The 14,301-nt window shown below is 45.0% G+C and overlaps 1 protein-coding gene across 1 annotated transcript in view; it reads left to right on the top strand.

Moving 5' to 3' along the window:
* GALNT18 (polypeptide N-acetylgalactosaminyltransferase 18) overlaps positions 1-14,301 on the top strand; it is a 383,589-nt gene that overhangs the window by 275,534 nt on the left and 93,754 nt on the right. The window contains exons 4-6 of the mRNA XM_004613599.2: positions 383-566; positions 2,380-2,577; positions 7,572-7,686. Of these exons, the coding sequence (XP_004613656.2) occupies positions 383-566; positions 2,380-2,577; positions 7,572-7,686 (497 nt within the window). The remainder of the gene's footprint in view (positions 1-382; positions 567-2,379; positions 2,578-7,571; positions 7,687-14,301) is intronic.

Below are 14,301 nucleotides of genomic sequence, written 5' to 3'. Positions count from 1 at the left end.
GAGTGCGGAGGAGGAGAAGGAGGAGGAGGAGGAGGAGGAAAAGGAGAAGGAAGAGGAGGAGGAGGAAGAAAGGAGGAGGAGGAGAAGGAGGGCATGGAGCCCAGATGAAGTGTGTGATTTGTGAGGTCAGGCTGGAGATCAGGCATAGCTGTCACAAGCTGCAAGCCACTGAACAGATTGACAGAACCTTCTGAGCCAGGTATCTAGTAAATATAGGGTTCAAAATGAAGGTTCAGTGGTGAGGGGCCCTGTGACCACTGCATGCTGGGCTCAGTGTACAGTATTCTTCCTTCTGGAGCTGAGCCACATGGACTGTCCTCTCCTCTGTTGCTTTCTTTGGCTCCATGATTCTAACACTGCGCTTCCCTCCACCCCCCCCCAGAGGAGCTGAAGGAGAAGTTGACTGAGTACGTGGACAAGGTGAACGGCCAGAAGCCGGGCTTCATCAAAATTGTGCGCCACAGCAAGCAGGAAGGACTCATCCGCTCCAGGGTCAGCGGCTGGAGAGCGGCCACTGCTCCCGTCGTGGCACTCTTTGATGCCCATGTGGAGTTCAACGTGGGCTGGTGCGTACCCCTGGGGGAGGCAGGCAGGGCTCCCCACACCAGGTAGAGTGGCTGCAATGCTTACTGGGATCTGAGTCCTAGACAGGGAGAACTCTCTGGAACAGATGAGGTGGGTGGGTGGATGAGGAAACTTGGTAGCTGGGTGGGGAAGGGTGAGGGGTGGACACATCAGCTCCCAGAGATTAAGATGATGGCCTCAGAGATCACTAGCCAGTATGATTCCCTGGAATCTTAAATTTGAGTCGAGATCCCATACATGGCCATGTAACTAACTGAATGTGAGGTCATTTAAAACTACATTTCTGCATGGTTTATTATCAGTCAGTGCTTGATTTTTCATAACTGTTTTATATCCTTCTATGCCTGGGTCACATAAAATTTTCCCAAGCAATACATATATTTTTTTGGGGGGGAGGAGGACTGGCAGGGAATTTCTATGGATAGGTGCCAACTTGTGGACGGAGGCTGAAGCCCACCCCTCTAGGAGCCAGCAGCCGAGAGTGGGGAGCACACAGAGGCTTGAGGGCAGTTACACTCTACTCTGCTCGGGGTGGGACTGCTAACCCTGGGGCACGAGACCTGGGACAGGTGCCACATAGACAATGGGCAGAGGTGGCCAAGAGGGGTTGGCTTTTCATGGGGAGCCCAGTCTCCTTCAGAGGCCAAAAAGCCCAGAATCTCAGCTTCTCCCTTCTGCTGAGCCCAGGCCTCAGACAACCTCTTCTTTCTCCCATTGGTGCTTCTCGGGAGCTGGGTAGGCAAGAGAATAGATGCAGACTTCAGTGACTGCAGGGTGGCAGGTACAGGGCAGCTCACTCTAACCCTTTGCAGGACTGGAGGCCTGTGAATGACTTTGCAGAGAGCCTGGCCATAAGAGCTGGGTGCTGGGTGTGATTGCCTGGACCCTTCCTCACCAATATACCCAAGGGCAGAGGAGTTGGCTGTTGCCCCCAGACTCTGAGTCCCGTCATCTGCCTCCCTGGAGGTGAGCAAGGCCTTTGAGCAGGAAGAAATATGGGGGTTCACAGTCAGCCTGCTTGGATCCGGGCATCCTTTTATATAACAGGCCCGAATTAAAGCTGCAACGCAGCCATTTTTTATACTTGAAGTCCCTGCTTGCCACTTGTGACTATTTAAAAACGCATTTTCATTGGATTTACAGCCAGAAGAGGAGAGGGACACTTACTATTTCAAGCTGATTTGAATAAACAATTATGCCACAAATGCATTATTAATGAGAATCTTATCATTCCTGTCTGCAAACACACTTCCCGCCTGGCGCCCAGTCAGGCACCCTGGCTCTCTGGGAAAGTCCTCTATTCGGGCAGCAGGGAGCAGGTTTTTGAGGGGAGAGCAGGGGGTCAGTCACGAAGGGCGGGTAGGGGGTCAGTCACAAGACTGGCACAAGCTCCCTGGTCTCTCGTTCCTGTCTCTGCTGTCTCCGTCTTTTCCTCTCGGTGGACATTGGATTTCAGCAAAATCAAAGCCTGAATTGAAAGCTTCAGATCTGTCTCTTTCTTCTTGTTTCAGTCTTGAATTTTCTTTCTAGTGGAAAAGGGAAGACAGGCTGTCATGCAGATCTAAGGCACCAGCATCTCAGCCCATCTGGGGAAGTGCTGAAGGCTGCTCAGGCCTTTTGCCAACCCCAAGGAAATGGGATGAGGGATGCCTGGGGGACCCTTTCCCAGATACAGAACAATCATTCTAAACGAAGTGGCCAGGGCTTCCCTCTTTCTGGGCAGGAGGCCTTCAGGTGTGGCCCACCTGGTGCTCCTCACCCTCAGTTCTTCCTCTCTCCCTTCCTGCTGCTCAGGGCTGAGCCTGTCCTCACCCGCATCAAAGAGAACCGGAAGCGGATCATCTCGCCATCCTTTGACAACATCAAATATGACAACTTTGAAATTGAGGAGTACCCACTGGCCGCCCAGGGCTTCGACTGGGAGCTATGGTGCCGCTACCTAAATCCACCCAAGGCCTGGTGGAAGTTGGAGAACTCCACGGCCCCAATCAGGTAAGGTGGGGTGACTCTGCTTTGTGTTCCAAGCGAGGGCTTTCCTCCCAGTCTAACCCTCATTTCCCAAGCACCAGCCCACTTTGGGGTGGGAGGGGATGCAAAGGACTTTCCTCCAGTCACAACTCACAGGCTGATGTCCCTTCTCAAGAGTCACAGGACCAGAGAGATAGTACAGGGGTTAAGGCACTTGCCGTGCATATGACCAACCCTGGCACCACATATGGTCCTCCAAACACTGCCAAAGGTAACCACTGAGCACAGAGCCAGGAGTAAGTTCTGAGCCTAGCTGGGTATGCCCTGAAGACAAAACAAAAAGAAGGCAGAGTGAAACAATGGGGGTAGTACAGTGCATAAGGCTTCTATTTTGTACATGGCCAACCTGGGACCAATCCCTGATACCACATATGGTCCCTGAGTGCTTTCAAGAATGATCACTGTGCATAGAACCAGGAGGAAGACCTGAGTACATTGGATGTGACTGAAAAGTAAATAACAACAATAATTTTTAAATAATAAGAAGTAAAAATAGGCATGACACAGAATTCATTCAAGGGCACCAAGTTACTCATGCCCATTCTTGACCATGGGACACCTCCAGGCCTGGGTACTGGGGATTCAGAGTAAGATTAGATTCATGCCCTCAAATTCCAGGCATCTAGTAAATATAGGGAACACAATTGGAACCAATAATGCCAGTATGCAGGGTGGTTTTCATAGGTCATGGGGTGGGATGATGACTTTTTTCAGAGTGACATTGGTCCTTATTTCACTGGGCAAGCAGAAGATTCAGAGGTGAGTTGGGACCACTGGATGTGAGGGTGCAGAGTAAGCTCATGGAATTGGAGTCTGTTCAGAGAGAGTGAAAGGAGGACCAAGGAAGCCTGTTCCAGACAGAAGCTGGAGGGAGAGGCCAGGGTAGATACCAGAGCATCCTAAATAACTTGCTGATGTTTGAGCTTATCCTTAGGCACCCAGACAAGTGTGACTTTAGGGGCCAGAGATGTGGCTCCATGGTCAAGTGCAAGCCTTGACTAGATGAGACCCAGGTGTGGTCCCTGGAAACTCAAAAACAAACATACTTCTCAAACTGCATTTTGCAGACCCTTCTAACATTTTCTGCCTTTGCTCCCACCTCCATGACACCCAGATGCTCCCTGGCACTGCCTCTGTTTTATAGGTCAGGACTCCTGAAATAGCTACCAGCACCCGCCTCAGTTTCTTTGTTAATCATGATCAGGTGCCTTTATGTTCCTGCAAAGTCCTGCCCATTAAACACTCAGACAGCTCCAGAAGGTGGCCTCGGGGACAGTTCCTGGAATGAAAGAGGAGATTAGAAACTGATGTTACTTTATATTACATGAGGGAGAAAGATTATGAAAAATTTAATTGAAAGTAGGTGATTATTATCTAAGATCACATTTTTCCCTGTCAGAAGGAAGTATTTAAAACAAGGTAGAAGGAGAAGTGCACTTAGCTCTCTTACGGTTTTCTCTGCTACTTATCTATCAAACCTGCCACACTTTTGTTACATTAAATATTTGTTGAGAGGGCTCTGTGTGCAAGGCCCTGTTGCACACATGGTTTCATTTGATCCACATTACAAAACCACGACCGTTTGTCTTGTCATCCCTGTATTACAAGAGGTGGGAAGAACCACAGAAGAAGGTAGGGCCATTGGTTCTGGACAGCAGAGCCAGGACACTCCTTCCATCCCCTCCCATTCCCAGGCTCCATACCTTACAGTCATCCTTCATCTCCTATGGTGGTGCTCAAGACTGACTGGTCTCAGCACTGTTGTGGCTGAATTCTGCTCCCAGCTCTGCTGAATACTCTTGGAAATGTGCTGTTTTTACTTACAGCTTCCGTTCTGCTAATCCCTACCTGTGTCCACCTGGTCTTAGTCTATAAAGCTGCATCTCAGTCCTGTCAGAAAACAAACATGATCCATGACCTCAAATTTTCTGTCATTTTTTTTGCCACAAATATTTATCTACATAATATAATATTATATTTAAAACTAGTGATCTCTTCTACTGTCTTATAGAAGGCTATCTTATGTTCTAAAGTGACTTACTTAAGAAGCATGACATGAAAATTTTTTTTCAAACTGACTGCCAAAGAGAGCCTTACCATCCCTGAGAAATTCATCTGGCAATGCTACATAGGAACTGTCTGTCTTATTTCAAAGATTATGTGCATTCATTTTCATTTCAGGAATCTCAGAGTCCACTTTGAGGAGCAATTTTTAAAAACCATGAAGGTGCACCTAGGCCTGCCATACAATCTGATGACACCCCCCCACCACTTGTTGTTAAATGGCCTTTCAGATGTTTAGCTATTTTGTTTTCTCAGTGTCTTTTACCTTTTCTTGTGAACTATTTCCAGTCTTTCTGGGAATGAGGCAAGGTAGAAATCAATAACACTTTCAGCACACTCGGTCCAGTTAGTACTCTAGTTTGTTAATAAGTAAAGGACCATCCTTAGGCATCTGTGCTCATCCCAAACTGTCCTGGATTCTGTTCTTTCCCTGTCCGGACCTTTGGAGGGATGCTCCTTCTGACATGTCCTGAGAGTATCATCTCATGCTCAGCATTTCAGGGATGTCCAGGAAAAGTCTGACACTTCACTTGGCCGGGCTGAGTTTCCACAATCTCAGAGCATTTAGAGAGGAGATGCTCTGAGCTTGTTCACCATGCAAAGACATTTTATTAATTGGTCATCAGCGGGCCACTGAAGGCCTAGAGAAATTCATGTGCTTTACATTGTTCAATTTAATCCATAGGAGATTAGGATGAATTCTGTCCCCTAGTTGTGGAAACAGAGGCTCAGAGAGAATTGGGATTGTCTCTGAGACCTCAGCTAGCTGAGGGATGTTTCCCATGCATCCACTCCAAGACCAGGGACTATGCATTCCCCCACCAGAATCACTGTCACTGTCACTGTCATCTCGTTGCTCATCGATTTGTTTGAGCGGGCACCAGTAATGTCTCTCATTGAGAGACTTATTGTTACTGTTTTTGGCATATCCAATACGCACAGGTAGCTTGCCAGGCTCTGCCGTGCAGGCTCGATACTCTCGTTAGCTTGCCGGGCTCTCCAAGAGGGGCAGAAGAATCGAACTCGGGTCGGCTATGTGAAAGGCGAACGCCCAACCGCTGTGCTGTCACTCTATAGGAACCTAATTTGTGTGAGCACCAGTGACTAGAGATGACTTTCCTGCCCTCAATGCCTGTGGTTGATGGAACTTAAGGCGCTTCAGAAGCAACTGCTGTGGTTTACCATGAAAAGGGTCAGGACCTAGGCATAGTTCCTGCTAGCAGCCTCCCCACATCAGCATTCTTCAAAAGAAATGGCCTGTAAAAACCATTTCTCCACTGTGATGAGTTGCCAATTTCTGAGAGGGGCCAATTTACATGTGATTGACAGCTCTCTCAAGGCTGAGTGTGCTTCCTGTTCTTTCTCTTCCTCTCCATATTCTTTGACCACCAGCTGACAAGCCCCTGCCAGGGCTAGAAGTGGTAGCCGTGCAGCATTCAGAGCCATTTGCCTAACCTCATGCTCTCAGCAGAGATGCAGCCCACATGTCCCGTGCTGATTCACCTAAGATGAACCAGTCCTGTGACCCTGCTGGATCTCACACCGCCCAGCCTCTAAGCCTGTGCTCACACTCACTGCTGAAAGACCTTGTCTACACCACTGTTTCAGGAACTTTTTCTGCCTGTTGCACCTTTTTGAACCTGTTTGCCCCTGTCCTAACACCTGCCTCCCTTGTCTTATTTTTATGATCCCTCATTTACATATTTTTCACCTGAGCCTCCTTTGGATTATCCTGAGGACCCACAATGGGCCATGCAGCTCCTGGGTGAGAACTGCTGCTCCAGATTTCTAGCTGTCCAAGCTTCATCCCAGGTCCTCTGCTGAATTCCAGACCCAGACCATCTACCTAAGCCCTGCCCATTGGGTACTGCCCCCCTCTCCCCAAACACGTGCAGTATTCCACAGATACCGGAAGATCAGTCTCTCCAGCAGGAACCTCTCTGAAGAAGCTTTCTGCAGCCAGCCTTTCTCTCACAGCCCGATGGTTTACAGGCCCCATTGTTGCTCAAACCAGAGAGACAGTCAGCTTGTATCCAGTGTTCTCTCTCCCCCACCCCCTCAAAATATGTTGAGAGTAGTACATCAAACTGTCTTGAAACAAACCCTGCTTACCTTTCTGATGGAAAGTTCTCATCACTTCTCACCTGGATATGGCAATAACTGGATACTTGTTTCCTACGGACTCCTCTTCAATCAACCCCCCATAGCTGCCCGAGCACTCTTCAAAATACAGATCTACTCACACTTCTTTCTCCTCATGAACATTTCTCCTGGACACATCTTCACGCTAACTTATTCCCCTTGCTCTTGAAAGTCCATTATCTAAATAGACTTTAGAAAGATTATGTAGGCTGGAGAGATAGTACAGTGGGTAGGCCTTGGATACCTCCAACCCTGCTTCAAATCCCAGCACCACATTTGGACCCCCTTTCCCCACAATAAGTTATCCCTGAGCACAAAGCCAGAAGTAAACCCTGAACACAGAGAACATGGCCCCTCCTAAAAACAAAAAGTGAAATAAATTACGTAGACCTGGTCATCACCAGGTAGAAACCATTGTAAATGGCAGGCAGAGCCCAAGGTGGGGAGGGTGGAAAAGTGGACTCAAGTGCCCAGGCAGAAGTAAATGATCCAGGCAAGTCAAACTTCAAGACTCACACAGCTAGGGATACATTCACACTTGGCAGGCAGCCTGAGCCACTCTGCTCTGGGCTCACATACTCGCAGTGCTGGGAATGAGAGATGGTCCAAAATAGAAGCTTTCTGTCTTTGTGGGGTGGACCCACAAGGCCTCTATGGAAGGGAAGAGAAAGAATCCTCCTGGTATGAAGGTCTGCCTGTGCCTACTTCCTGGGACTCCTCTGCTCATTTCACCCATTTCCCACACCCTGCAGGAGTCCTGCCCTCATTGGCTGTTTCATTGTGGACCGGCAGTACTTCCAGGAGATCGGCCTGCTGGATGAAGGCATGGAGGTGTATGGCGGCGAGAATGTTGAGCTTGGGATCAGGGTGAGTGAGGTTGGCTACCTACAGGGCTTGTTCCCTGAAGGGTGATGGGGTTCATGGGTGGAGCAACGGGACTGGAAGTTGAGGATCATCCATTGTTTCTGAATATCCAGTTCTTAACTTTGGTTCATATGATTGCAATTGGGGGTGATAGGGGTGGGTGATATATGGAGAAACGTGTAGAATTTTCAGGAAAAAGAGGACTGCGGAGACTAATTTTTCTGGGGATGGGTGCAAGGGAGAGCCAAGCTTCCAAAGAAAAGGCTCTTTTTTTTTTTTTGCTTTTTGGGTCACACCTAGCGATGCACAGGGGTTACTCCTAGCTCTGCACTCAGGAATCACCCCTGGAGGTGCTCAGGGGACTGTATGGGATGCTGGGAATCGAACCCGGGTTGGCTGCGTGCAAGACAGACGCCCTATCCGCTGTGCTATCACTCCAGCCCCAAGCAAAGGCTCTTTATTAAAACCAAAAGGAAATTTCTCAAGGTGAGCAAAGAGATCATAGGCATGGGAGTGGAGAGGGAGGGGGAGATAGACAGACAAGACGGTCCCTCAGGGGCATCTGCCTATGGTCTGTCTCACTTGGACATTCTGTCTCCTGTCCAGGGATTCATAGAACTTTCCTAAGGACTTTGTTAAGAGAAGGGGATCCAGGGAAATAAACTCATAGAATATATGAGCATAACACACAATCAGCCTGGGGTTCTTGCACCATGTACTAGCCAGGTCCATATGTAGAGACCATTGACTGCCAAGCTGAAGGGCCCTTTACAGCTGTCAGATCATGATGTGGATCCACAATGGGCATCACTCAGTTACTCACTGCACAGGTACAACTCTCAGACTCTGGCCATTTTCTCCTGACCTGTGGACAAGCGAACATCCAAATGTGTCCCTCCTCCATGTCTGAAGGCCACATGAGGTCCCTCAGGCAATGACCAGAATGACATATAATGGAGAGCTTGTCCTAGAGGGAATACCATAATGATGTTCAGGAGATAGTCCTGTTGTCATGGACAACCAGCACTTCAACTGTGCCTTGTAGCCACGTGTTCTCTGCACGGACTGTCAGTAGCCTGGCACCCCACACCCTGCTAGCCCTGGGAGAGGAACCTGTACCTGCTGATCTTGGCAGGCACCTAAAATGTTCCTCCTTATAGCTAGTGCTCTGTTCAAAGCTGCTTCCTCTAATTCCTCTAACTGACCCGACTCATGCCCCTATGGCTTTCTGATCTGTATCTGATATGCACAGTTCCTGACCTCCAGTTCCCACTATGGGATGCCAACTTGGATCCACCTTCCTCCCAGCTCTGATTTCCTGTGAACTACCTCCCCAGTGGGAAGTCAAAAAGCCTTCAGACAGCTCTGGTCCTGTCCTGAGGGAAATGGAAGACCTCCGATGAGTATCTCTTTGCACCTGCAAACTCCCCTGCCCCAGCAGGCCCTTGTGTGGAGCCTGATTCATACCAGAGCTTTGAGGTCTGGCAGCAGAAACAGCTGAGCAAACTCTCTCAGACACATGTTTAACTGAAACTCAAAGAAACAGCTTTGGAGGGGGTCAGAATACGCTGGCTTATTAGCGAGCTAATGCATTCACATAAGACAGTATCTGCTCCATCACCTGCATTTCGCCAGCATTCTACACCAGTCATTTCTTGCCATTTCATGTCAGCACCCCTGCTGGATAAATGCTCAACTCCGGACACAGTGTGGTTCACTAGAAGCTGCTAGCAACTAGGAATAGATTGAGAGGGCACAATCATCTCTAGTCACACAGACTCTGGGTAAGAATATCCTGCTCTGAGCCAAGAATGCTATTGGGAGGTTCTGCTTTCACTATGTGTGTGAGTCCATCTCAGTGGTGGAGGTGATGATCCTGGCTTCTTCCTGAGTCCATCGAGCCATTTTAAATGTGGTGACAAATACAAATTCAAAATATCTTTGAGTGTTTCATATTCAAGATGCAGGATCTACTTTAAAATCTTTCCTGACCCTCCCACCACTCATTTCTTCCCTTCCCATTGACCAGAGTGGAGTGTGAGGTGGTACTGTAAGCAGACATCCTGAAACTCAGTGGCTAGCACAGCTGAGAACAGGAGGGCCTGGTTGGTTCAAGTTCAAGAACATTCTAAGGGATAGAGAACGCTGGATCATTTGCAAAATAGATGTTTATATTTTGTGTGATTAGAGATTTTCTGTCTCTTGAGTTAGCATTTCAGTACTTCAGTTTTCCATATCAAGGATCTCTCTTCAGTTACTCTACAAGATTGTGTATAAAAATTAGGCATTACTTTTCTCACATTACTTATGCAAAGACAACTTTTCTTTTATTTGTAGGCTATACCCTGCAGTGTTTAGGGCTTACTCCTGGCTCTGTGTTCATGGATTCCTGGTGGTCTTGGAGAACTGGTGCCAGGATCTGAACCTGGGCTAGATGCATGCAAGGCAAGCACCCATCCTACTGTATTATCACTCTGGCTCCAATGCAGAGGCAACTTATACAAAATCCTCACACATTTGGAACAGTTCAATAGAAATAGAATTGTTGGCACAACTTTTTAATACCTGCTTTGTGCTAGGGATTGTGCTATGATATCTATCCCGTAAAACACTCTAATTAATAGTTTACACAGTGCCCCCTTATTTTTTCAGATAATGAAACTGAAGTTAAGAGCTTATATGTGCTAAGAAGGGTTTCAGCTCCAGATCTTTGGACTTCTGAAGACTGAATGCCACAGTGACTTAGAGTTAAAGGTTGTTTGAAAACTAAGGTTTTACTAAGGATATTTGCATCAAATTTCAAGGAGAAAATTGATCTAAAATTTTCTTTGTAATATCTCTGTAAGCTTTCAGTATCAGTATAATGTTTGCTTCATAAAAGGTATTAGGAAGGATTCCTGTTTCTTTGATGTTTAGAAAGGCTTAAGGATCAACAGCAGTAGGTCTTCTCAGAAGGTTTGATAATATCCACCCACAAATCCATCTAGGCCAGGATTTTTGTTCTTGCGAAGATTCTTAATTACTGTTTCAATTTCCTTGTTTGTGATTGGCCTGTTCAGGCTTTCTACTTCCTCCTCATTTAATTTTGGGAGATTACATGTTTCTAGGAATCTATCCATTTCTTCTAGGTTCTCCAGCTTAACAGAGTAGGGTTGTTCATATTAAGTTCTCATGATGTCTTGGATTTCTGGGGATTCTTTATTTTATTTTGGCTTTTGGGTCAAAACCAGTGATACTCAGGGGTTACTCGTGGCTCTGCACTCAGGAATTACTCCTGGCAGTGCTCAGGGGACCATATGAGATGCTGAGGATCAAACCCAGGTGAGTCACATGCAAGGCAAGTGGCCTACCCACTGCACTGTCACTCTGGCCCCAGATTTCTGGGGGTTCTGTTGCAATGTCTTCCTTTTCATTTCTGATCTGATTTATTTGATCATTTTTTCTTTATTTTTTCTCTCATGAGTCTAGCCAATGGTTTGTTTTTCTTGCTAATCTTTTGAAACCAGCTCCTGGCTTCATTTGGTTCTTTGTGTTGCTTTTTTAGTTTGTATATTGTTGATTTCTGCAATGTATTTTTTATTATTTCTTTTCTTCTACTAATCTTTAGATTCATTCGTTATTGATTCTTCAGAGACTTAAGGTGTACATTTAGGTTGTTGATTTTATATTTTCTTCTTTCCTTATGTGGGACTGTATTGCTAGAGCTTCACCCTAAGAACTGTGTTTGCTGTGTCTCATAGGTTTTGGTAACTTGTTTCTTCATTATCAGTAGTCTCAAGGAATCTTTCCATTTTTTTCTCGATTCCCTCCTTGATACAATTGTTATGTCACAGCATGTTGTTCATTCTCCAGGAATAACAGTTTTTCTCCATCTTATTTTTATGGTTAATTTCTATTTCTGTGTCATTGTGGTCTGATAGGATGCTTGGTATGATTCTTAGGTGAATTTATCCAAGTTAGTTAGACTATGTCCTAAAATGTGATCTATTCTGGAGAATGTTCCATGTGTTTTAGAGAAGAACATGCACTGGACTTTTTGAGGAAGGAAGACTGTTTATAAATCCCCAAAAAAATAAAATGGGGAGAGGAAATGAAAGACACTTTTGTGAGAAAAAACAATGGATGGTCGACCAGTACACTAAAAAATGCTCACCATCACTTATTATTAGGAAAATCCAAATCAAGACAATAGTCAAATATCATTTTACACCAGTGAGAATGCACATACCAAAAATACTGAGAACAATTCTTGTTGGTGGGGATGTGGTAAAAAAGGAACTCTCATCCACTGCTGGTGGGAATGTTGCTTGGTCCAACCACTATGGAAAACAGTATAGAGGGAACTCAGTAAACTCAGAATTAAACTCCCATATGAGGGCTGGAGTGATAGCACAGCGGGTAGGGCGTTTGCCTTGCACGCGGCCGACCCGGGTTCGAATCCCAGCATCCCATATGGTCCCCTGAGCACCGCCAGGGGTAATTCCTGAGTGCATGAGCCAGGAATGACCTCTGTGCATTGCCGGGTGTGACCCAAAAAAAGCAAAAAATAAAAAAAAATAAAAAAATAAATAAAAAAATAAACTCCCATATGACCCAGAAATTCTACTTGAGTCTATTCCAAAGACAGAAAAATATGCATTCAAAAGAATGTGTACACACCATTATTCATTTCAGTATTCAGTACAATAGGTAAGATTTGTAATCAATCTAAGTGTCTAATGGCAGATAAGTGAATCATGAAGATGTGGTGTATATACACAATCGAATACTACACAGCTTTAAGGAATGATAAAATCATGCAATTCACAGAAACATGGATGGACTGGAAGATAGCATATTAAATGAAGCAATCCAGAAGAAGGATAAACACGGGATATCACTTCTCAATGGTATTTAGAATAACTGGATGAGGGAAACCAATGTCTTAAAAGGGGCTGCCCAGATTAGCCTTGACACCATAGTATAGGGAGGAGAAGGAAAGAAAGAGTGGAAGGTAGAGGGAGACAAGACAGATGAGAAGCAATGGAGGATCAGGTCAAGGGAGTCAAGTACAGAGGTTGTGTTAATGAATGATAGAGCTAAATATCTCAACCACAGAGTCAACAACCCTGAAATCAAGCGACCTAAACTTAGACAACTGTACTTAGAAGGTTCTTAACTGTCAGAGGGCAGGCTGGAGTGGGGAAGAATATGGGAGAGAATGTGGGTACATTGGTGGAAGGAAGTTGGCACTGGTGGTGGGATCAGTGCTGTTGTATTACTAAAGCTCAACTATAAATAACTTTTTAAATCATGATGCTTTCATAAATTAAAATATACGCACAATTTGAATACTCTGAATTATTGCAACATACATCAATTTTCTTTTTCTTTTGTTCCCACTGATGTCTACTGGATTCCTATTTAAAGTCTTATTATTTTGCATGCATGTTTCCCCTATTTTCTGATTTCTAAATCTACAACTCACTAGGTAAAGGAAGAAAAGTGTTATGACTGAGAAGAATGAAACAAATAAGAAATAATATTTGGTGAATGATGGATAGAAGAGAGAAATCATGCAGAAATGATTTCTCAATAAAACATGAGCACAAACATTTAGGTATCATGCAATGACAGATCAATGATGGGCCACACATATGATGCTGGTTCTCATATTCCTGGTGACTGGTGACATCATATTTGTCTTTACATCATAGCATTTTATGTCTGAAACAGCTTCATGCATTTTGTGTTTATTGCATCTCTTGATAGCATTATTTCCCCTTGTGCTTGATTTACACTCATGTTGTTTTATTCATCATGGCCCTTAAGGACTGCAAAAGTGGAAAATCAATTATGGCCATTGCTCACCAGTGAGGCATGACACATTCCAACTTAACTATGATCTTGAAGAACAAGAACTAAGTGACAGAAGCTGTAAAAGGATTTACTTCAATGAAAGCATTAGACTAACAGAAATTTGAGAGCTGCCTCAATATGGAGAAACTTGTAATGAGCTGGAGTGAAGAATAGACACAGAGAAAACTGTCTTTCTTCACCATAGGATCCCAAATTAATAAAAAAAAATTGCAGTGTGTAAAGAAGGGCTGGACCTGATAATGATCTTAAAGTTTTTTGCTAGTTCTGGGTAGTTTTCATGATTCAAGAATCAGCCATTTCTCAATGTGAAAGCGAATGGTGATTCTGTGAGTGCAGATATAAAGGCAAGTGGGAAAATTTTGGAAACTCTAGAAATGATTGTGATAGAAATTTACTTACCAAACAATATAGTAGAATCCCCGTTTTTAGGACACTTCACCTAAAAAGATGCTCATCCATAAGTCAGTGTAGGACTCAAGGCTTCTAGGGACAGGATAACAGAGAACAATATTCATTGGAGGACAAAATTGCCTAACCACATATCTTAGAATATATCCATGTTGTTCAGTATTAGGGGAACTAATGGCATTCACAAACTGGCAAAAAATCAAGAAATTGTTAAATACTGTTAATAGGTTCATTGCATTCCCTCCAAAACGTGCTGAAGTTCCAATGACACCCTTGTCTCTGTGTGGCTATAATTAAAAATAAGGATTTTGCCAGAATAATCAAAATTATATTGACCCTAACTCAATATAA

The sequence above is a fragment of the Sorex araneus genome, chromosome 6 (genome assembly GCF_027595985.1).
Source record: "Sorex araneus isolate mSorAra2 chromosome 6, mSorAra2.pri, whole genome shotgun sequence".
In the NCBI taxonomy this organism is placed as follows: domain Eukaryota; kingdom Metazoa; phylum Chordata; class Mammalia; order Eulipotyphla; family Soricidae; genus Sorex; species Sorex araneus.
This window is presented reverse-complemented; position numbering and strand designations above follow the sequence as displayed.